Source organism: Sphaerodactylus townsendi, linkage group LG13 (genome assembly GCF_021028975.2).
Source record: "Sphaerodactylus townsendi isolate TG3544 linkage group LG13, MPM_Stown_v2.3, whole genome shotgun sequence".
Taxonomy (NCBI): Eukaryota; Metazoa; Chordata; class Lepidosauria; order Squamata; family Sphaerodactylidae; genus Sphaerodactylus; species Sphaerodactylus townsendi.
This window is the reverse complement of record NC_059437.1, coordinates 143,348-168,391: the sequence shown is the minus strand read 5'-3', so window position 1 is coordinate 168,391 and position 25,044 is coordinate 143,348. Positions and strand designations below refer to the sequence as shown.

The following is a 25,044-nucleotide window of genomic DNA, read 5'->3' as shown; positions in this document are numbered from 1 at the left end:
GAGAGAATGCCACGGGACAGCGTTGTCTCCCTGACAGGGCAATCGTCCCATTTTTCATCACTGATGGGAAGAACTTTTTTTTCAATTGCAATGACACGGAAAGAAACACATCCACAGTCACACAGCAAGTTATCTCTGGTACCTGAGTCTTTTATAGGATCTTGTGCTCTTACCAGCTGAATCTAGCTTCCTGTTTCCTCCCTGCTCCGCCAACCCTGGAACCTGCCAGGTCACCCCCTCCCCGGCACATGAAAACTTCTCCCGTCACTTGAGTCTAAAAAGAGACCCGGCCTGCACCACGCAAACACACCCACCGCCTTCCCCCTTCTTGGTTTTTGTCACCAGCAACCCATTCTTAAACATAAGAAACCTTTTCTACCTCCTTCATGGCTACCCTTCCCAGCCTCAATCTCATTCTGATTTCCTGATTCTCTTTTGGTTGATGATGGATCCAAGAAATAGGAAATCTTTAACAATGTCGTTTTTTTTCCGCGTCAGCCTTAACGTTGTGTAATCCTTCAGTGGTGATTACTCAGTAAGGATGCTTGTGCTCCTTTTTACTTTTCTGTACAAAGCAGCTTTTGCGCTCTATCATGTCTTTAAACAAAAAAAAAATCAGAACCTGCAGCAAGAATTATTTCAGATCAAAGCTAAATGAAATCATTAGGAGATTAGAATCAGCACATTGTACTAAAAAGCAATCCACAGATCATGTTCAAGGGAAGAGGAAAATCCTTTGACGTGGTCTTGGAAGGAGAGTGGGATTTCTGCAGGAGCATAAACATGACATTTGTACGTGCTTGCTCCAACTGCATTTATCATACCCCTCCAGCCACCACAGAAAGGAAGGCAACTTTGGAGGAGCCCAGTCAAGATCACAACCCTTTGCAAAACAACTGAGCTCAGTACAATTGTAATGTATTCAGGTGAAGATCGTCCAAATTCAGATTGCAAGCTCTGGACTTTTTTCCCCAAGAGACAGAGGCTTGGTGCCTTCCGGCTAACCAAACCTTCTCCCATCTCAGAGGCTAAGCTGGGCTGGCCCAGTTAGTAATGAGGCCACCCAAGAAGTGCAGGTTTGCTTCACAGAGGCAGGAAATGGCACAACCATCTCTGAACTTCTCTTGCCTTGACAACCCTATGGGGTTGCCGTACGTTTGCTGCGCCTTGATGGCATTTTCCACCACTTGGTGGGAGAGGGCAAGCCATGGACGTTGTGAACCTTGGCATCTCAATTTAAGGATTTTAGCACATGTCAAGAAAGGTCCTTCTCAGTGCAAACTACAGAGAGCCATGGACAGTTATGGATGATGGCTGAATGCCAGGTGGACTTACAGTCCGGCTCAGGCTGCTGCTTGAGCAAACCCAACTTCTATAAGCAGATTTGACAAGTGGGGTGCTGTGTGGTTTCCGGGCTGTCTGGCCGTGTTCTAGCAGCATTCTCTCCTGACGTTTCACCTGCATCTGTGACTGGCATCTTCAGAGGCCAATTGGCCATGCTGGCAGGGGCTGATGGGAATTGTAGTCCATAACATCTGGAGTGCCAAAGGTTCGCCACCACTGTTCTATAATGTGATTGTGACTTTGAGATGACATGGTGCAAAAATTGTTCTTTGGTCATAGTGGGGAAGGGCGGCCTTTGGTCTCGGGGAGGCCGTCCACACCGGGGGGGGGGGGGGGGGGGCAAAACTCCATTTCCCCTATCTACACCTCTGTCCACCAAACCCCAACTGTAATCTAAAAGGAATCCATGTGCATCCTGAAGAAGGGCAGTTGTGAGGAGGGTTTCCCCTGGCAGGGCCTGGCCCAGTTTCCAGGAAATCAAGAGGCCGATAGCACTTTCCAGATACACCCAGATAAATGCTCCGGGAAGCCCCACACAGTTCTGCTGTGTGAGATTACGTGAATCTGAATGGTCTGGAAAGTTTGATGCTGCACCTTTTGAGCAGACAGAAGCTGGGGGATGAGATACAGAGGTGACGAAGAAGATCCCTGTCCTTTTTGTAACAAAGCAGGCTTGTTAGCTGTCTGCAAGGGAGTGAGAGACCAGAAAAATACCCCGCAGCTTCTTCCATGCAGCAGAAATCCCAGCCTTGTAAACAGCAGCACAGCCTGGGTCTGTGACACGTAAGAACTGCTTCTAAGCAATTGGCCTTTCTCAGAAGGCAGTGCAGCTGTGCCGGAGAACCAAACGGCCTTTGCTTACAACGCATGTGGACCATGACAAGGTGGATATGTCCTATCTAATCCTATGCTGTCAGACCTTTTATCAATGAGAGGCCAAGAATTAGAGCAGGGATAGATGTTAGAGCAGGGAGCAGCAGTGGCGTAGTGGTTAAGAGCAGATGTACTCTAATCTGGAGGAATCATGTTTGATTCCCAGCTCTGCCACCTGAGCTGTGGAGGCTTCTCTGGAGAATTCAGATTAGCCTGTGCACTCCAACACATGCCAGCTGGGTGACCTTCGGCTAGTCACAGCTCTACAGAGCTCTCTCAGCCCCACCCACTGTTGGTTGTGAGGGGGGAAGGGCAAGGAGATTGTAAGCCCCTTTGAGTCTCCTACAGGAGAGAAAGGGGTATAAATCCAAACTCTTCTTCTTATCCAATGACTTTTCTTTTTCCTTTGTCACCTGGAACACTAGCTGGGCCCTGCGAGGAAAAAGCAGGAAATAAACATTTTCAGCAATCGCCTTTTCCTTGCTTTAAGGCATTCCTGGATGCTGCTGCAAACACCCACACCAGCCTGTTACTGCTAGTGAGCCTTACCAGTGGTCCCCCTACTTCGGGGTGCTGAGAGGGTCCTGCCTCAGAGGGCTCTCAAGAGAGTGCCTCTCGGTTTTAGATGCAGCTCTTCTCCCAAGAATTCACCTTCGCAAGCTGGGCGTGACCTCTGGTATTTTCTTGGAGAGGATCCACTATTCATCAGCTGTGAAAATGCCCGCCAAGGAGACTGTGGAATTGCCTGTCCTGGAGATCTCCAGAGGAAAGGCTCAAAATATAACGATGGAAAGACCGCTCTCGAGGTCTGGCAGTCATTGTCCACATCAGCCCCACAGGTGATCACAGGTGACCGGCTGACAGCACAGCCATGACCAGAAGGATCCAGAAGCTCAGAAAAGAGGTCAGGGTCAGTGGAACAAGAGCCCGTGTCAGGGAAGACCAGACCAGCAAAGGCCCAGTTTGAACTGAGCCGCGAATCCTGAAGCATGTCCAGCTGCCCCTGATTTTTCCATACACAACAACACAATTGAGGATTAACCAGGGTGGAAAAAAACACCAAAAAGCCTATTGAATGGAGGTTGTTGCTGGTTCTTGCCTTCCACTGACTCAGAGCATCAGTCCATCCAGCTCCATGCTGTTCTCAGACTGACAGTGGCTCTCCAGGGTGTCAGGTAGAGGTCTTCCACATCACCTGCAGCCATCAGACCAGCACAAGACATCCAGCCCAATAAGGACAGCAGCTTTCCCACAGGCTCGTCCCAAAGATCCCATGTGACCTCTCCCACAGAACCCGCCCCCAGGCCCACAAGAGGCTGCACAAACGTCTGTTTCAAAACTCTGGTCTCCACGAGTTTCCAAAATTAAGGTCAGGTGAAGGAAGAGAACAGTCCTTTCTTAAAAGAGCAGATCTGGGGGCACGAGTGGATTGGAGAGGTTGCCGGGACGTCTCAGGCTGCTCTGCACAAGTACCTCAGAGTGAACGGATACTAAAACTAATTCGCTCAGGTAAGTCTGTGCAACTAACAGCAGTGGCCTAGGAGGTTAAGAGCTCGTGTATCTAATCTGGGGGAACCGGGTTTGATTCCCAGCTCTGCCGCCTGAGCTGTGGAGGCTTCTCTGGGGAATTCAGATTAGCCTGTACACTCCCACACACGCCAGCTGGGTGACCTTGGGCTAGTCACAGCTTCTCGGAGCTCTCTCAGCCCCACCTACCTCACAGGGTGTTTGTTGTGAGGGGGGAAGGGCAAGGAGATTGTAAGCCCCTTTGAGTCTCCTGCAGGAGAGAAAGGGGGGATATAAATCCAAACTCCTCCTCCTCCTCCTCCTCCTCCTCCTCCTCCTCCTCCTCTTCTTCTTCTTGCCATCTTTTTAGCTCAGACATAAAGGACATTGCAAACAGACCTAATTAAATCCTGGACGTGCCTCCCTCTCTCTCACAGGTGACAATTCCCTCTTTGCCCCATTCTGAGGAGAGAATTATGGTGTCAGACAAGTTACTGAAAGCAAGTTGAGAACCAGGCCCTCCAAACAAAGCGCTCGCTCAGCATTTCACTAGGGGATAAAAACAGCCACCTATCAAGCCAGGATGGGGTAGGACATCCAATATCCGTTTGGATGCCTGTCTTTGCACGTCACATGAACACAGAGATAACCACCCTGACTGCCCGTATCTTTCGTCCTCTGGGAAAGCACAGCTTTGACTGTTTTCTCATGAATTGGAAAAATCTACATGAGGGGAAGGGTTTGGGGGCACCGCCCATCAGGAACACAGCCCCCTCACACGCACCTACGTCAATCCCAGCAGCCTCCAGAAATAGCCTGCATTTATTTCAGAGAGCTGCACATCCCCTGTGAATACTAAACACCTTCTTCCCACAGCAGGTTTGCACTTTCCCTGCTATTAGCGCAGAGGGGTGTTTGCAAAGCCAGCCAACGGCAGATGCGGAATTTCCACTTAAAAATAAAAAAAGAGGAGGAGATAAGTAGCCCAGGGGCTTTGCCTTGCATAACAGAGCACGCTTTCATCCGGCCCGATTGCTTACGTAACCGAGTGGTTACGGAACAGAAAGAACGGGGACAGAATTCCTGCATATTTCCTGTTGCTGGGTGCAGCAGGCTGAGCCGGTGGAGTCCTGAGGCGCACACGGTGGAGGCTGCCTTACGCTGTTCAGACCATCCAGATTAGCACAGCCTACTCGGACTGACAGAGGCTCTCCGGGTCCCAGGCGGTGAAGGGACACATCACATCAGGACAGCATCAGGTTCCCAGCCCAGGTCATTTCAGCTCGCCCCGGCCTCCACTCTGCCTGCTCAGGTACAAACTGTGATGGTTTCAAGCTGGCCCCTTTCTGGGAGCTCCTCCCACACACGTGTACAAACCCCATGCACACCTTTGTAACATGGAAGACTTGGCTGACAGACCCTCCTTAAGCAGTGCCTTCTACCCCAGATGCAACATCTCACTGGCAGAGGCTGCTAACAAGGCTCAGTAGGCATTCAGAAGAACCCGACAGCATCCTCTCTGGATTTCATGTCATGAGCTCTTCATGGGACAAAGCTACCAGGACTGGTGCTACAAAGACAAGCAGGAATCAACAAGACAAGAACCCCGGGGGCAGCGGGCAGTGTGAAGGGCAGCTCAGTCTGTGCTAGAAAGACGAATCGCTCCATCTGTGAAGCCAAGGCAGTTTTTAGAACCAGCAACTTTCTGGCTTCTCGGATCACCTGGCCCCTGATAAGCAGGTGCTTGCAATGCCACCTTCTGACCACCTGTAGTAATGGCACCAATTGGCATCTCCAGCAAATGTCTCAATTATACTACATTAAAGGAAGTTTGTTTACAGGGACACAGAGTTACTTAGCATTCAGTTACATTGGACAAAAATCCCACAAATTAAGGATCCATTCTCATGTATTTAACTGTGGCATATTAAAATGAATGTCTTCATGTTATGACTCATCAAAGAGGCAACAGAATAAACTACAATTTTCTAATATACTCTAGGTGACTCTGGATTAGGTAAAGTGGCACATGCCATAAACCTTTTCAAACTATGGTAAAAATTTATTCTTGCTTTTATTGATGTTTTATATCACAGAAACTGTAATGAGCAGAGGCATTTCTGGCATTATTTGTTTGTTTGTTTGTTCGTTTGTTCCATTATACCGCCCACCCCTGAAGGGCTTTGGAGGGTTGTACAATAGTATACTAAAACATCAAATATAAATCTCCATAAAAATAGCATAACAGCTCACCCGCCAAGCACTGCCCCGGCACCCGGGGGGGGGGGGGGGGGGGGGCCGGCACCAGCTGGGTCTCTGTGCTGCGGGAGAGGCCGGGCGTGGGTACATGGGATACTCCATGTCCCCACTAGTGGTACGCCACTGCCTGCATCTCCTCATGAGGAGCCAGTTCTGGTCTCATGATGTCTTCAGACTCTACTTCTGAGTCTGCGTCACCCAGCGACTGGCTCATGACAGTTAGTCTCTTACCTTGAAAATTCTTCTGGGTAGCTTAAGTTGGCTGCGGTTTGACAGCACTTTACACACCCACATTTGCCAACTTGAACTGGTGCACTGAACACTCCCCATTGTCCCACCTGCTGATTTCCAAGTTGCATATACTGTGCTACACAACACACCTGCTGCTGCAACTTCCACCTCCTTCCATTAATTCCTGCCTCTTTTCCTCTCCGCTTTAGATCTTATTGTGTGAGCACTGATACAATTCTACCAAAAAAGAAGCCTTGCAGGGATGACTACTCTTGGGTGTGACCCTCATCTCTCTGGTCCTGATCCAGTCCTGATTTAGTGCAAGCCTCTCGGCTAGCCAGGCGTGTTCTAAATCATGGGAATCTGACCTTTTAGACTTTACCAGTCACGGGGTAGGACCTCCCAGCCTCAGCTTTACAAATTTAAGTGCCCAGCCCTCGCCATTGACCAGAGGTGTAGCAATGTCAGGATGATGTTGGTGTGTGCTCTGTCCTTGAATCTTTCCCGCCTGTCAGCCCTGGCTCTCTGCCTAGGCTGGGGACTTTCGCTTTCACGTCATCTCGGCTTGACTGTGTGAAACTATTTGCTGTTGAATTTCTTGTGGCGGGAAAGAGGTTTGCTACTGTGTTAAAACTATTATCAAAGTTCTGAGGCTCTCAGAACTCGCATCGCCTGTATTCGACTATGACTGCCATTACAATAAAGAACTGAGAACGGTTACTTTTGCCTGGACTAGCTGCCTGGACTAGTTCGTTACAAGCAAGGGGGGGAAGTGCCCAGTGCACTGGTGTGTCCTCTGCCCCCGCCTCCCCGAACGCCCCACTCTGCCCTGGAACGCCCTCGCCACACCTCAACAGGGGCGTGCACCCTGTACGTCGCCCCCCATCCCCTTTGAGCGATGCCTCTGCTATTGACCACCAGTGGCTTGAGCCAGAGAAGACCCCTCTCAAGGTCACAAATTTAGGCCTAGCAGCAAACTCCATGCACTCTACGCCGACTGTGCAACGGTGAAGGTGCAGGGTCCTTACAGCCAGTTCCCGCCAAGGTTCAGATCAGGTGGGCTGTGCTTGCGCCTGACCAGGCTACCTTAATTGAGTCAGCTGCCTCCCAATGCTTGCTCCCATCTATTTTGGAGGCCTAAGGCTTTCGCTCTGCATTTGACAGCATCTGGCATGAAGGAGGAACTCGCTCTAGTTCCTGTTGCAGATAAAATACAACAGCCATTACCATCCAAACTGAAACAGAACGGAGCAGGTGAAGAGTTGGCCATCTCTGCCCCTAATTAAAAAGTTTCTCTGCTATGGATTATATCCCAGCCAGCAAAATCAATAGAGAAACAATGTCCAATTAAAGGTGGCGGCTTGGCAAGCAGACGTGGAGGCCTCCCACATGCCAATAAGCCTCTCGTGCAAGCCATCTTCCAAGACCCGTCCAGAGGAACCCAGAATCCAGGCTCACCGGCAGCCACAAATCCCCCCCCCTCAAAATATTCCTCCTATCTATAGAATGAAAACAGACATGAACGGCCACGTCAAGTCTGCGCAGCAGGCAAGGAGGCAGAATTAAAGGGAAACATGCAGCAAAAATGAGGCCCCAATGAGATGCCCTGGGGCCAATTGGCCGTGCTGGCAGGGGCTGATGGGAATTGTAGTTCATGAACATCTGGAGAGCCGCAGGTTGCAGACCCCTGCCCCGGGGGTATGGGAAGCTGCTCTCAACCCAGAGCGTCAACCCTGCAGCAACTTCTCAGGCCTGACGTAATGGTGGGTGGATGGGCGGGAGCTCAGCTCCCAGGTCACCTGGGCCCCCCACGGCATGGGGTGCAACTTTAGCAAGCCAAAAAACCACAGCCTCAGCCAGCATGAGAACAGTATGCACGCTGCAGTAACACTTGCACGGCAAGGCCATCTCAGACAGATATGTGATCAGCCTGGGGAATTCTTCCCCATTTCACATCAGGCCTACGAGAAGACGAAGCAGGTCCCCCCCTCTCTGGGCTCCGAATCCTCTCGCGCTCCTCAGGCAGCAGCCGGGCAGCACAGCAGCACCGCACAAGCTCTGAACAACCACAGCCCTGACACAGGAACGACAGATGGATCGGGACCCTGCACCAATACGGTCTCCCCTTTCCCCCAGGTCTGTGTGTTCTACTGCACCATTCTGCCGTAAAACAACTGACACATTTTGGTCACAAATCAGTACTGCTGATACCATGGAAAGGATAATGTGCCAGCCTGCGGGCTGAATCCACTGTGTTCATAGAGACACTCTGGGCCCTCAGGGGGGAGCGTCCCTCTTTTGAGGCTCACGCAGCAGGAGAACGGCTCTTTTGGTGTAAGGAACGCATCTTCACTACCCTATTTCCCCGAATATAAGACATCTCCTAAAAATAAGACATAGTAGAGGTTTTGCTGAAGTGCGAAATATAAGGCATCCCCCAAAAGTAAGATGTAGCAAAGTTTTTGTTTGGAAGCATGCCTGACGAACAGAATACAGAAATATAAGACATCCCCTGAAAATAAGACATAGCGCATCTTTGGGAGCAAAAATTAATATAAGACACTGTCTTATATTCGGGAAAACACGGTAGCAAGATGGATCCACAAGATGCTGTTCACTAATTCTCCCATTCAGTGGTCCAAGAGCACAAAAAAGTTTAAGTGAATTATACCACCAAAAGCATTATCTCAATTCTATTGAAACCTTTCTTCTCAACATAGAGCCGTCTGAGGAGAAAGACATGAATTGGGAGGAGCCGCGGTCACATGTCAAATTCTGTCTTCCTCCTTTACTTCTAATGAAGTTGAAATGCCTTATTCACTGAACTGCTTGGGTGCACATACCCTATCAACAACGAGACTAACTTTCACTATTCATTCTTGATGCTTTTTTGGTTACAATATTTAAGCAACTGTCTTATTTCTGACCACTGGCAAAGGGTAACTTTTTTCCAGTTTCACTTTTGACTGGATTTTGGTGTAATTTGGTCCAGTGCTGCTTCCAGCACATTAAAGAGAAGAACAGTGGGTATGCTATATTTTAAATGAATAACATTCGTTTGTTTTGCTGAATGGTGCATTGACATGTTTTTGAACAGGATTATTTAATGCAGGGAAAAAGGCAAAAAGCAACCACCTCGTTTAAGCAGGACGCTCAGGAGGGCCTGCAAATGGCACACAGTCCACTAGGAACTTGTAGCTGTAGCAGAATTCCCACAGAAATATTAACCTTCCCAGCTGAACCGTCTTCTCCACCGTGTGTTATCACATTTAGGTAAAATTAAAGCCCTGACGGCCAACATCAGAGTGGTTCTTTGAGAGTCAGCATGGTATAGTGGTTAAAGTATAGTGGAATCTGGGAGATCCAGATTCGAATCCTCACTCTGCCATGGAAAACTGCTGGGTGACTGTGGACCAGTCACACATTCCCAGCGCAGCCTACCTCACATGGTTGTTGAGAAGATAAAATGGACGAAAGGAGAACAAAGCAAGCTGTTTTAGAGGAGCCAAGCTGGTGACAAGCTAGCAGCTCATAAAATAAGCTCCTGATTTGTGACCAATTTCACCTCCTGTGGCTCAATCCTCTTTTGGTAAAAATGCCACTCAAGGGCAAGAAGAGAAGGCAGGCCAGCCCCAGCAACGATACCAGGATTCATAAATCCAGCAAGGCAGAGAAAAAGATGAGGACTGACTCCTCTCTTCCCTCCATGGAGACAGCACAATGGCCCTAGAGCCCCCACCCCCCAAGGAATAAGGCATCACAAAGCCCAGTAATGACAGGAACACACACACACACACACGATCCTTCAAAATTCCACTCCAAATCACTCCCCAGAGCAGGGAGTTCCTCCTGGAACAAGCCAACGGTATTCCCCAAAAACATATCATGAGGTCTGTCTACTGTCTGCAAAAAAAACTCTGATTATTGTACTGCAAAGTAAGCTGTTTTGAGTCCCCACTAGAAAGAAAGGTGGTGCACTAATAACGCAAGCTAATAAATAAATAAATAAATAAATAAAAATGCATGTGACCTTCAATCGCAGCCTGCTTGCACCCTCACCCACTCGCTCTTTGCCCACGTGCCCTCTCTCAGCGCTCCTTCCCTTCTTGAGCTCCTCCTGGCTGGCCTGCTGCTTCCTCCTTCCTTTGACCTCCCCTTCCATCAGCTCTTCAGTCTGCTCCAACTTGACCTGGCTCAGAGCACAACAGCCGGTGAGAACCAAAAGGCCTTCTGAATGACTCGCCTTTCCGTGATAGAAGGAAAGTTCAGCCAATTACGTCACTGGTATACTGGAATATTAGCATCCAATTTTGGGGGACAGTAGTTGGGCCCTCGGTCTATCAAGATCACTACTCAGGTCTTTCACTTCACCTACAGCCTGACCCTCTTAACTGGAGATGTTGAGGATTGAGCCTGAGATGACCTTGAGAGCGAAAAGCACATCTTCTGCCACTGGGTCCTCCCAGATATGGTGACTTCAGCAACAATACAGATCAGCGGGCAGGCTGACCCGTAGGCAAGGTAGCAAGAATAACTGCAGTTTTTCAAGTGCACTATTTGGAAATAGGTTTGGCAGACTGCAGGGTTCAACTTAAAAATTATAGGTTTAAGTGTTAAATTAGGAGTTAAATTAAATGCTGCAAGTAATTACAAGCCTATGTTCCCAATGATCCATTCACGGTCTTCTCTTCCCAATCTAAAGTTTAACCCAACCGATAATTAACTAGCATGTTCTTCCAGTCTTGGGTTGCTTTCACGTACAATGAACAATGAACTTTCAACCTACTTCCAATGCACGGTTCACAAGTACATTTTGCCTTTTCAGTCAGTGAAATCCAGTTGCAAAGTGCATTCTTCAGTGTGTCAGAAAGTGTTACTGGAATCTTCCCACTGTTCTCAACCTCAAATGGAGCACAACATTTCTGCACTGTAGTTCAGACGTTGAATGCTTGAGATTTTTATGAGGGAGGGTCTGCCCACAGTCCCACCAAGCCCCTCCTCTGTGACCCCAGGCTGCACCCCAGGAGAGCATCTGACTGTGCGACACGCGGGCATTCCAAGTGCACCTAAGAGCGGGCTGCGTTTTTATTTCATTAAGAATCCCTTGATTTGTATTTGGAGCCTCCTTTGGAATGAAGCAACTGCACACATAAGCCATTGGGATAGGTTCGGTAGCAATAACATTTTCCCAGACCAAAAAACAGCACCGATCAAATCCCACAGAATATGTTAAAAGTACCTGGTTTCTCCATCTGCGAAAACAGCTCAGCCAAAGGGAAAGAGGTTTTGACTCCCTGACTGACAGCTGACAGAAATGGCAAGCTAAATGTGCTATTTTTATATTTTCATAAAATAACTCAAGAGACTACTAATTTTTAAAAAATTGAGACCACAGCTGCTCAAGAAAACACATTTTGGATGTATTTTGGAAATGCTTCCACCAACCGTATTGCTCACGTTCGACGCAACTGTGCAGAAGATAAATGCAGTTAGGAAGACAGTTAGAAGCATCCTTGAGACTAGAGGGGACTTACTTTACTGAGCAGTAGCTGTTCCACTCCAGGCTTGAGGGGCTTCCATCTATTCCTCCCATTTTTGCAGTGTCGATGGCACACCTGTAGAGTTTTGGAACCCAAGTCACTTTCCGCTGCCGGGGCGAGATTCAGGAGGAGAAAGAAACAAAGACGTGGTTGGAAAAAGGCCCAACTGATCAATCTCACTTCTCTCCAGTTGCCAAGTCCTAGCTTGAGTCTCCAGCTTCCTTGGATTTGAACTCTAACCACTGACTCTTTCACAAACAAGAAATGATGTAGGGCAGTGGTGGCGAACCTTTTTGAGACCGAGTGCCCAAATTGCAATGCAAAACCCACTTATTTATCGCAAAGTGCCAACACAGCAATTTCACCTGAATACTGAGGTTTTAGTTTAGAAAAAACGGTTGGCTCCGAGGCGTGCGTTACTCGGGAGTAAGCTTGATGGTAGTCAGTGGCTTTGCTTTGAAGCAACCGTGCAACTGTTCCAACAGGTAAATGTGTGTGTGTGTGTTTTTACACAACCTTGTTGTTTAATCTGTATTTATTGTTTTAATTGCTGCTGAATTTTAATGAGTTAGATTTTATGTTATATTGATTTACTGTTCTGGAAACAGTCATGTTGTGAGCTGCCTCGAGCCCATCAGAGATGAGGCGGCCTATAAATTTAATTAATTAATTAATCAATCAATCAATCAATTAATCAATCAATCAATCAATCAATCAATCAATCACACCCCAGGAGGGTTTGCTCAGAAGCAAACCCCATTGCCAGCAACCGAGCTTACTCCCAGGTAAAGGATCATGCTTTAGTTCTTTGCATGAAAATCAGTGGGGTTTAGCAGCGCTTATCAGGGTTACCTACACTGCTTCCCCAAAACTAGGTCTTAGGTTTAATGTTAATAATTGAGCCCAGCGGCCCAGGCCAGCCTAGATGTGGGGGGGGGGGGCGCGACTCTGTTTGCGCGTGCCCACAGAGAGGGCTCTGAGTGCCACCTCTGGCACCCGTGCCATAGGTTCGCCACCACTGATGTAGGGTGACCAAGACTCCTGCACCTATTACACAGAAACTTCCAAACTGGGGTGTAACTTCAGGTGCAGAAGAATGAGGTTATAGGGTGGAGTCGCTGTAGAGACTGAATAATGACATTATTTTCTGGAAGGGGGAAAAACCCAGATTCTTGACCATGTGAACATAGGAAATGACCTGATACATAGTCAGAGCACTGTCTCACTGTTCCTGTTATTCACTAAGCTGTCTGAGGAAGAGTTCTGTGGAACTCAAAAGCTAGCTTTCTCTTTCCTGCCCTTCAGTTCCATAGGTAAGGGAAATGGCTGAACCATGCTTGAAGCAACAAAATTCCTTGAATCAACTTTGGGCACACCTCTTCAAATTGCCCTCTTCTGCAACCATTAAGGTACAACCTCCTTTACATCTGGTCAACCCAACTGGATGAATGACCCAGTTCACAAAACCAGAGTGCATGGATTGAAACCCAGTCTATTCTCTGCTGCTTTGCCTAAAACACTTCCTGGATTGTGGTCACAGATCTTTCGCGTGGCCATCTGTGATTCCATTTCTAACCTAAAATACACAGCATCTCCCAGGGTCACCATGTGGACTTGGGGGTCACACACGTGCGTGGTGTTCCTGCTGGGAATTTAATTCTCAGGCATGCACAAAATTGGATCAGAAGAGCCAAAGGATCTTTAGCTTGTCCCACCCTGTACTGCTTCCTTGACCAAAAGTGATCCTGGGGAGCTGCCATCTGCATTGTTGGGGAAATGTACAGATAACGACCAGTAAATTACCCAGCTCTGCCTCCCTCCCAGGTTACTGTGTGCAGCAGCAGCAGCAGCCTAGGCTGGTGGAGCAGGGTGGGGAGTGGGTGTGGTCCATAGAGATTCCATCCTCCTCCTCAGATGACCCTCCTGCCTGTGGCCATTCAAGCTTGAGGCTGCTGCTAGTGTCCCACTCACCACATTGCCCAGCTTCCTCCCTGCCTGAGCTGAACAGTGATCTCCACATCAGGGATGCCTCTGACGGTCCAGCTGGGGACCTCATGGCCACCACGGGGCTGTCTCAGTTTGTTTTTGGTTCAGCACACCCAGCTGGACATGCTCTTGGCTTGGCCTTTGCAACAGGCCAGGTTGGAGGTGATCTGTTCTTTGGGAAATAGATTTGTCCCTTGTCATGGATGGACAAGTTTAGGCTTCAGATGTTGAGGGCACTTAGTCATTTGTTTTTCATAGAGGAATTTTGGCAGAGATTATCCAGTTCTGTCAATAAACGTCTGGAGGCCTATTTTACCTGAACTGCTGTTTCTAAATAAAGACTTTTGCTAAAACAGAAGGGCTTTCCCTGAAGAGTCCAGGGGTCCTGACAGTGGGGGACCAATTCAGATGGTCCACCCTGAAGAAGGATTGAATCCCAAGGATTCCCAAGAGCTCTGGGGGGGTTGGAATGGCGAGATCAACTTGTGAAAGGCCCTTCTCCTCTAAGCGGAAAGATGTGGATGTTTCCCATCCTTCAATCAGGAAGGCAGGAAAATGATTTTTTCCCCTTATCTTCCTCTTCCTGTTGGGGTGGGAACACCCACTTCCCTCAACTGTAAAAAGCAGTGGACTATTAACAACTAAAGCTGCATAACATGCCCTTAAACTTGGCATAGAGAGTGAAATAGGAAATAAGATGAATGATTATAACAATGTTAGAAAACAGAAATTTAGTAAACTTTGAATCAATTCGGTTGCTTGATTATTAGAGTGTTTTAGGAATATAAGGTGATGACAGAAGGGAGGGCAAGATGTCCCCCTTCCACTCAGAGGAGAAGGACCTTTCACGGGTAAGTACCAATGGTCTGTCCTGGACCCTCCCTAGGTCAGCTCAGCTCCTTGCCTGTGTGAAACTGTCTGTGTGAGATTTTGTGTGAGAACTTGACTTGTTCAACTTCTTTTGGCGGGAGCTTGTTTGATGCCCTGTATAAGCGGCTGCTTGAGATTTGGGGAGTCAGTTCTCGCATTGCCTGTTCATGACTAAGAATGCCAGCTCAATAAAGAACTTGACACGGTTACTTTTGACTGGACTTTACTGGTTCTTTACATTATGCGAGGACTGACCCCCAAATCTCAAACAGCCGAGGAGTTGAATTCGGTGGCTGAATTACTTCAAGGGCTTCGCCTTCGCCTTGTTTCAAAGATAAAGATGTGGTGGAGAAGGCGCGAAAAACCCTAAAAACTATCAAGCAGGGCGGCCGCCCATTCGCTGACTTTGCACGTCAATTTCGGGCCGCCGCTAGCAAAATCCCTGACTGGCCCGACCGCATGAAATGTGAATATTTCTATGAAGCTGTTGACCCTGAAATTCGTCAATGGGCTGTTATGCACCTCAGACCGTAGCAGAATGGATCAAGGTCGGAAGTATCATAGTCGGCCGTCTCAACCGTTCCAAGGGGGTTACTGTCAAGACCCAACCAACTAAGCCAGCTGGGACGGCAACAAAAAAACCTACTGGAAACGTGGGTACGTCGGAAACCATCTCCGACAGACGTCGTCTATTAGGACTCTGCCTCTACTGCAGGGAACCGGGTCACATGGCTGCCAACTGCCCAAAGAAGAGTATAACCGGTCCCGGATCCCAAACCAAGAAGGCGGCTGCGAAACCACCCCGCCGTTCAGTTGCTCCAAAGTCATCCCAAGGCATCTCCAAGGCGTTAACAGTAGAGGACTTGGATAACCCAGACGAGGAGGATGAGGAACCGGCTGAAGTCGGCCTTTCTACGGCAACCTCTGAGAGTTTCGAGCCTCCGAAAGATGCGGTGAGTGAGGGTGGTGTCCCTATTACTCTTATGACTACCCTAACCAACCCCGCAAAAAACACTCGTGTTCTTGCACGAGCCCTTATAGACTCTGGTTGTTCCCATTGCCTCATGCATCCACAAATAGCAGAAGAATTGGGTTTGGAACGTATCCCCTTGGTCAAACCCATCCCGTTTACCCAAATGGATGGTAGCCCACTGGGGGGGGGGGGGAGGACCAGCTCGTTTTAAAACTGAACCTGTACTATTACGCTGTGCCGAACACTGGGAACGTCGCAGTTTCATTTTGGCTCCGGTGGCGAGACACCCCATCGTCTTGGGGATGTCTTGGTTGGAGGGCCACGATCCCACCATACATTGGTCTCCCCGCATAGTCTGGTTCACCGATCCTCCTTGTGGGGATCACATGCAAGAAGGGGACCCACCCGAAATGGCCATCGTTGCCTCAGCATCGAAGGTTACCCCACCACCGGAACTGCCCGGAGTCCCCACACTATTGGGATCTATCCAGGGTATTCGAGGAGGGGGAGTGTAATCAATTGCCACCCCACTGGGATACTGACTGTAAAATTGAATTGATTCCTGGTGCCAAACTCCCCAAGGGAAGAATCTATAGGATGAGTCCAACAGAGGAGTCTGAGTTGCAGGCCTTTTTGGATAAAAATTTAGCCAGAGGTTTCATTCGGAGAGCGACTAAAAGTACGTACGCAGCTCCAGTGTTGTTTGTAAAAAAAAAAAAAAGACGGCTCATTGAGATTGTGTACTGATTACAGAGGTCTGAATGCTATTTCCGTCTCCAATAAATATCCTTTGCCGCTGATTAAGGATTTGCTTGATGCCCTGGGATCGGGACGGATCTTTACTAAGTTGGACTTGCAAGAAGCTTATTATAGAGTGCGGATTGCCAAAGGCTTTGAACACCTCACAGCGTTCAACACTAAGTTTGGTCAATATGAATACCATGTCATGCCTTTCGGATTAAACGGGGCTCTGGGGGATTTTATGGCTTTGATCAATGAAGTGCTACAGGATTTGTTATTTAAAGGTGTGGTGGTGTATTTGGATGATGTGCTTATTTACTCGGAAACAGAGGAGAAGCATATCAAGTTAGTCCGAACAGTCTTACAATGTCTCCTCGATAACTTTTTGTTTTTCAAACTGCCCAAGTGTGCTTTCCATCAGGAGAAGTTGGATTTTCTGGGCTTTGGATTTCTGCAGAGGGCTTAGAAATGGACCCTGCCAAGGTGGAGGCGGTGGTTAATTGGCCTGCCCCTTCATCTCGGCGGGAACTGCAGTCGTTTTTAGGGTTTGCCAATTTTTATCGTGATTTTATTCCGAGGTTCACTCAAATTGCTCTACCACTAACGAATCTTTTGTGGACTAAAGGCAAGGGTCCCTCGGCTGCGAAGCCAGGTGCCCCCCTTCGTTGGTCTGACAAGTGTCAACGGGCTTTTCAGCAGCTTAAAACTACTCTCACCACAGAACCGGTGTTGGCTCACCCCGATCCATCTATCCCTTTTGTTGTTCATGTGGATGCCTCCGATAAAGCTCTAGGCGCCACCCTACTGCAGAAAAATAAAAAATGGAAAACTCGTTCCGTGTGCTTACTTGTCGAAAAAATTGTCCGGCCCTGAGTTGAATTGGACGGCACTGGTTAGAGGGGGCGGCGCACCCTTTTCAGGTCTGGTCAGATCATAAGAACTTAACAGCCTTGTCTACCCCCACCAAAATGTCGGCTAAACAACTCCGTTGGGCAGACTTTTTCTCTCGCTTCCAGTTTACTGTACATTTTTTCCCTGGCTAGTGGACGGTCTCTCCCGCCTACCTAAAGGGGTGGAAACCTCTCTACATGCCACTCCACGCATGTTTTTAACATCGACCTCTCTCAGCCACCTTCATCCCACGTGACGTTGTGCATCAAAGTAGGATGAGGGCTCGTTGCAGAGCGATTGCTCCAGGCAGACGGGCTCAAGAGGGATGGCCCTGGAACAAAAAGACTGTGGGTTCAAACCTTAGCTCTGGCATTCGAGTGATCTAGGAAGGGAGTTAGTGTGTTTGTTCACAAAATGCAGGCTGCAAAGAGTGGGCAAGATACGCAGGTACTGAGGTGCCAGGAGGCAATTATTGTGAGCCAGTGCAGAGCAATAGACAGAGCAGTGTTTGTAAACGGATAATTGGCAGGCAGGTTATTCTAATGTGTCTCTGCACCAGTTTCCCACAAACTTTCCAAACTGGGCTCCCTGCTGTAAGAGATGCATCTTTTCTCCTTTAAAATGCTAAGAAAGCCCACTTGCCAATGGCAAAATCAACAAGAGGATGAAGCATTAATCCCTTCCTTTTCCTGCAGGGCCCCAAGGCAAACTGAGGCTGCAGCAGCTTGCAAGTTACTTTGCGTGGATGAAACAGCCTTTGGCTTTGTACCCTTGGACATGACACTACCACGTTTTGTCTCCTTTGCTTCACAGCAGCCCTGGAGAAATTCAACTTACCTCCGGTACTTAGCAACAATTTCCTCTTCCAGCCCAGCTGATCTAGCCCCATTGGTGTGCTCTGGGAAAGGGGTAAGGAGTGGCACCTGTCCAGGTAGGGTCTGAAGGGTGGAGACTGTGGCGATGGATGAAGAGGATGAGAAAGCGGCTGTGAGAGAGACAGAAAAGGGAAAAAATGAGGGAAATTATTTCCTGAGACTTTTCAAGGTGTTAAGCAAGCCAGGACTGGTTCTCCAGCTTACCCCCCTCCCCTCCCTTGGATAACTGCTTAGGGCATCAGAATAAGGAAGGCGTCAGTGCCCCTCAGGGGCTTTCCTCACCCTTGGGGTTCACCAGAACAGCAGGTGATTTGCTCCCATTCCCTCGTGGAGCCAGCTGGCAACAGTGTAATCCCAAGAGAGGAATGTAGCTTTCTGGGCTGAAAAACCACCTTGAACCAGCCCTGCAGAAATCAATCCAGGTGTATCAGGATACCTCTCAGGGCTTTTTATGGTACAAGGCTAAGGGCCGTTGTAATGAGGACACACAGAGGGACATACACAACTATGGTAAAATAGTATAATAATGTTAAAAACACACTTAAAAACATGTGGACACCTTCATAATATATGGTTAAAATAGTTCAGCCTTCAGACGCAGCTGTGGTCCGTATTTGCTTGAGCCAGTCTGACCCCCTGATGAGCATCCTGGTAAGTAACGCTTGTTTTTTGCATTCATAAAATACAAGAAAGCATCTAAGAAGAAAAAGCGAGCTGGTGGTAAAAAATGCTTCAAGTCTCAACCAACTGATGGCGAAACAGCTTGGGGGTTTCAAGACAAGAGAGGAACAGGAATGACTTAAGAACATAAGAACATAAGAACAAGCCAGCTGGATCAGACCAGAGTCCGTCTAGTCCAGCTTTCTGCTACTCGCAGTGGCCCACCAGGTGCCTTTGGGAGCTCACCTGCAGGAGGTGAAAGCAATGGCCTTCTGCTGCTGCTGCTCCCAAGCACCTGGTCTGCTAAGGCATTTGCAATCTCAGATCAAGGAGGATCAAGATTGGGAGCCATAGATCGACTTCTCCTCCATCAATCTGTCCAAGCCCCTTTTAAAGCTATCCAGGTTAGTGGCCATCACCACCTCCTGTGGCAGCATATTCCAAACACCAATCACGCCACAGTGAAGAAGTGTTTCCTTTTATTAGTCCTAATTCTTTCCCGGCATTTTCAATGTATGCCCTCTGGTTCTAGTATTGTGAGAAAGATATAAAAATTTCTCTCCGTCCACATTCTTTCTACCCTCTGTGCATAATTTTGTTTGATAGACTTCTAATCATATCCCCCCTTTGACATCTCCTCTCCAAACTAAAGGAGTTCCAAACCGCCAGCCACAGCCTCTGTAAGGTGTCTCTGGGACCCCGAAGCAGCCTCCCATCCAAGGTTAAAGCAGGGCCAACCATGCTTAGCCCTTAAGAGTTTCATAAGATTCAGGGCTTTCATTCTCAGCCATCGAGGTCGGAGCAGCGTTTCAAAAATATGTGATGTGTGACACATGTTTCCTCTCCATGTTCAAAAGCAAGGTGTGCTCTTGTTGTTCGAATGAACTTGCTTTTCTGCTGTTTGTGCTGGAGAGGCATCTGCACTGGCCAAACCAGAAAGCCTTGATGGACCAGGTGAGATTCTTTGCTCTGGATCAGCAGATTCCAATCCATTTATTACCTCGATCCAAAAACAGCAGCTTGGAGAATGTCCAGCTTTATCTAAGAAGCTTCCTTCCTTCCTTCCTTCCTCCCCCTCCCCCCCACCCCCATTCCTGATCCTGCGGTGCCCCCAACTGGCACCGCAGGAAATGACCAGGGACGGACAAACAGAAACCTTGGAAATTGAAATGTATTCTTTTTTTAGCACCTTTGCTTCACCAGGACAATGGAATGTTGCAGGCGTGGTGGCGAACCTTTGGCATATCAGATAGTTAGTGGATTACAACTCCCATTTGCTCTTGCCAGCATGGCCAATTGGCCACGCTGGCAGGGGCTGATGGGAGTTGTAGTCCATAACATCTGGAGTGCCAAAGGTTCGCCACCACGGCTCTAGAGTATTCGGGCCCCAAGTTAGTTTGGCCTCTGCAAATGCTACTGATCTCAGGGTGAGGGGTCGTAATCGAAGGGGCATCCTCTTTTCTGTTTGGCTTGAGAGTTGTTGTCATGCCCCTGGACTCTTCAGTAATGAGACTCTGTATTCAGTTGATGTCTTCATTATGAAACAGCATCAGGAATAAGCATTTAGACTTCTAGTGACAGAACTAAGCATACCCAGCATTGCAACCATCATTATACCCCACATTAACCCCCACATCACATCACATCACATCACCCCCCACCCCTTACTACCAGTTCCCAAGGGGGGATGGCACCCCTCCAGTCCCACAGTCCAGAGAAGAAGAAACCACCTCCCTCCAGGGTCAAAACAGCCTACATTCTACACTATTGACAGAGCTACAACAGCAGGTGTCTAATGAGCTGATAAGGCCTGAGAAGCAAAGCGGAAAAACATAAGCACAACAGGAAAAGGGAATAAGAAGAGAAAGGTTCCCACATCCCAGGCAGGAGATAAAAGACATCGAAGAATCAAAAGGGACTGGCCATGACAGTTGTTGACATTGCAGCAAATTCACATATGTCCACTGGACTCCATCAGAGGCATCAGGGATGGTCAAAATCTTGGGCCTAACCCCAAATAGTCACCCACTGCCCCCCCCCGTCCCTAATATATTGGACCCCACCCCCTAGCTTCTATGCTCTGCCACTTAAAGTCTGAGCTTCAGGAGCTTACTTTGAATGTTCAAGTGGTTCCATGGTATAATGGAACCATTCACTACCACAGGCTAGTGTGCCATTGGCGGCTAATGGACAGACTTTCCAAAATTTATCAATACCTTAGTAAAATGCATATTAGACTACAACTGTGCACTATATGAAACTGCCCTTGAAGGTTGTTCAGAGACTTCTACCAGTTCAGGAGATGGCAACCAGGCTAGCTCCCAAGAGCTGACAAGACCAGGGTTTCAGCCAGAGCTTGAGTTCAGATCTTCCAGATGTTAAAAGATCTTCACCAGCTCTCAGGCATTTATGTCTGGTCTCCTTTGCACTTATGGTCTCCTTTGCATCAAGCGCACATTTCTTCAGGTTAGATTTTTGGTTACGCAGACATTTTCCTGCTTCGGAACTGACCATCCTCTCAGATCAGAGAATCCCAGTGGTTTCTGAAGGATCACAAAGTGCACTCTCCCTCTGCAGGAAAGTGAAGGAGATCAGCATGCATCTGGCTTTCTTCAGATTTTCTCGTGCCCCCCACATCCCCCACCCAGATCCCACTCTTTGGGCTATCATGTCACAATGGCCAGAAAGGTTTTATTTCGTTTCAAATGCTGAAGGTCTGTCACTGGAACGATAGAGCCAGTGAAATTGGCATGAAATGTTCATGGTCTAGTAGTCCAACTACAGCAACCACCCCACTCCCTTAAAAAAAAACCCTTCTCAAATGAAGGTTGCATGAAAACAATGAGGAAACGGCAGCCAGCAAAATGGCAGATCAGCTCAGGTAGGGACCCTTCGCAGGAGGAGAATCCCTGCACAAATGAACAAAAAAGGCCACAGGAAAGCCGCCCTGCAAAGCAAACAGCCACGGGGCAAAACAGAGCATGTATAAACGTCCCCTGTTTGTTCTAGGCACAGAGCTGGCTTTCCTTTGCAGGGTTTTAAATGGCTTTGGTCCAGGATACCTGAAAGAGACCTTCTCCCTTGGGACCCTGCTCATTCCTTAGGCTCAGGGGTCCTCTTGCAGGAACCCTTGCCTTCAAGGCGAGTCTAGTGTTGGTGAATGAAGATTCGGTGCTCTCCGTGACAACAGATTGATGGCCTTTAGGCCACAGATGAAGGTACTTTTGGTGGTGATATTTTACTGCTGTGATGGTTGAAAGCCAGAGTGGTTGGCTGCTGCTGCTGCTGCTGCTGCTGCTGCTTCCTCTTCCTCTTCCTCCTCTTCCTCTTCTTCATTATTATTATTATTATTATTATTATTATTATTATTATTATTATTATTATTATTATTATTATTAAAATTTAATAGACCGCCTAGAGTGCCTAGAGAATAGAGGCTGGAGTGTTGGACTAACTAACACAAGGGTCCCCAACACGGCGCTCACGGGGCACTATACGAATGACCTCCTCTCTCTTTAAAACAGATTAATTTCCCCCTCTAAAACATGGATCGGTCTCCCAGGTGACAAAATTAATGGAAAACACACCTCTCCACTCTCAGGACGACTATTTAAAAGAAAACGAGGGCTGCTTCTGTAAAATGCACCTAGGTCCGTGGTGGTGAACCTTTGGCACTCCAGATGTTATGGACTACAATTCCCATCAGCCCCTGGCAGCATGGCCAAGAATGTGCTTCACTGATCCCAATTTTGTTCCAAGATGTTGACAAAGTAATTCCTTTTTATTCTCCCCCCCCCCTCCCCAAATCCCTGCAAGGTGAATTAGAACCCAAGATTCTGCCCAGCCCAAGGTCCAAAAGTCCAGCCCAAAGTTCATTCATGTTTCAGCTGGGATTTGAACTCAGGCCAGGATCCCAACTTTCCCATATTAGAAATGCCACATTTACACAGGTGGCCTGATCTCTGTCAAAAGTCTCAAGGGTTGGGGAACCAATCATCAAAATCGCTCTTGCAAAGGCAAGCCCCTCATTTTGACCATCCCAGTCTCCCTACTTTTCAAGGGCAGCGGATGGGTGTTGATATGCTGACCTTTGTCCGTTATGACCAATTGGTCTCAGCCACAGATGCCCATGGGTCATATGGCCCGCTACTTATATTTTCTAACTAACCCCTGCTCAAGGAGAGCCTTCACAATTGCTAGATTCAATGTCATGCCATCTGCCTTACTACATGGCAGGTTTAATAACCTGGAAAAATCTAAAAGGTTGTGTAGCTGTAATTCTAAGGTAGTTGAAACATTGGCTCACCAGCTATTACATTGCACTAAATTTGCTAAAACTAGGACTTAATATGTCAATCTACAATCTCTTCCAATCTGAGTTAACAAATTCGATTAGATTATTTCTCTTGTTGAACAATTCTGATTCTGTTTTTTGTGAAGAGGTTGCAAGCTTTGTTACGGAAATAATTCAGAGCCAGGAACAATATGTATTTATCTGAGGTTATCCTTTTTGCCTTTTAAAATTTTTTATGTTTGCCGTGTTTTGTTACTGTTGTTCTATGCATGCCAATAAAGGCTTTGCTTTGCTTGCTTTACTTTCACAGATGCCCATGTAGTCTTCAGGAGGGGAAGCCTTTGTGGAATCTCAGCTCAAATTGGGTCTTATTCACATGCACCAGAACCGAGCTATGTGTGTGGGGGGGTGGGGGGTGGGGGGGCTGTGTGATCTGAAGACCAAGAAGCAGATATAAAGGTTCCCAGTTAGTGGTCTTCCCACCAGCCACCAGGCCTCAAGGCTTTGACTAGGATTTCAAAATCGGGGGCGCGGGGGGGGGGGGATATCCCTTTAGTTATTCCATTTGTGTTCGTGCCGCTCTCATTGCCACTAGGACTGGGTACAATATGTCAGCTCTGTGCTCTTTTCTGAGAAAAGAATGCTATGAAAAAAAACCCACTCAGTTTTGAAATGTACCAGACATTTGAAAGTGCTGGGTTTGAGTCTCTATTGGGCTGAGAATACAAAGCTGGAGAGTAGATCCAAAGCAGTTTTCATCTGGCAACCTAATCCTCTCCTTTGGCCACGCAGATGCCCAAGTAAGGCCCATGCACAGAAGCCCCGAGACCACAATCTCCCCTCTTTGCTTGCCCCACACCAGCAACTGGTACTCTGAGGTACACTGTCTTTGAACGTGGGAGTTCCATCCATCCATCCTGGCCACTGAGGAATCTCTCCTCCTCGACAATGTCCTGGATTTTCCCACAAGCTCCCAGGACGTCTTCGGACCCCTGTTCTCGCCTTAGTATTGTTCTGATACCCAGCAGCCCCCCTCCCATTTTTGCTAGTTGGGGTGCAGCTGTTTTGGAACATGGCTCTTCTTTTGCATTGTGTCCCACCTTGTGAACAGGCCAGCTGAGCCCAATGGCTGAGCCCCACGACCATCACTTTAAGGGCGAGAAAGTTAAATGCAGGAGCAGTTTGCGCCACAGGACACAGCATTTTGGAGCCTTTGGCACATTCCCCCACATAAACTGCAATGAGCATCTTCTGTAGAACAGCAAGCTTAGGAAAATCTCACGGGATTTTATTAGGAAGAAGAAGAGTTGGATGTATATCCCCCCTTTCTCTCCTGTAAGGAGACCAAAGGGGCTTACAAATTCCTTTCCCTTCCCGCTCACAACAAACACCCTGTGAGGTAGGTGGGGCTGAGAGAGCACTGAAGAGCTGTGACTAGCCCAAGGTCACCCAGCTGGCATGTGTGTGGGAGTGCACAAGCTAATCTGAATTCCCCAGATAAGCCTCCACAGCTCAAAAGGCAGAGCGGGGAATGAAACCCGGTTCCTCCAGATTAGAGTACACCTGGCTCCTAACCACTACACCACTGCTGATAACATAGGTCAACACTGAGAAGAAAATTTTACCCTGAAGATCAGGAGTCATGAGCTCCCTGCACACTTGTTCTGCAGAGTCCCAAAGGCTCCACCTGGGCGGGGTGAATGTGCGTCCCGTGGCAATCTGTCTCCCACCGCAGCATTTGGCCCCTTGCAATAATCACTCTCCGGCTCCTGAACCTGAGTGCCATGCATTCCCCCACCCCCTCAAGCCAACACTGCTGAGTGAGCCCCCCACCTTATGATGGCAACACTATGAGGGCTGAGGGGCTGCCGATTTCAGAGGGAGCCCCTGTGTTTTTCATCACCATCACTTAACCACAGGCTCAAGGGAGAGGTTGCCTCTCTTTGCCAACGACACAATAAGATGTTGCAGCAAGGAGGAGAGGAGCTTTCCGGCCCTGTC

The 25,044-nt window shown here is 48.2% G+C and overlaps 1 protein-coding gene across 1 annotated transcript in view; it reads right to left on the bottom strand.

Annotated features, from left to right (window-relative positions):
• ARHGEF9 (Cdc42 guanine nucleotide exchange factor 9) overlaps positions 1–25,044 on the bottom strand; it is a 268,515-nt gene that overhangs the window by 232,670 nt on the left and 10,801 nt on the right. The window contains exons 2-3 of the mRNA XM_048513765.1: positions 18,052–18,199; positions 11,748–11,860 (exon numbers count right to left, since the gene is read on the bottom strand). Of these exons, the coding sequence (XP_048369722.1) occupies positions 11,748–11,860; positions 18,052–18,199 (261 nt within the window). The remainder of the gene's footprint in view (positions 1–11,747; positions 11,861–18,051; positions 18,200–25,044) is intronic.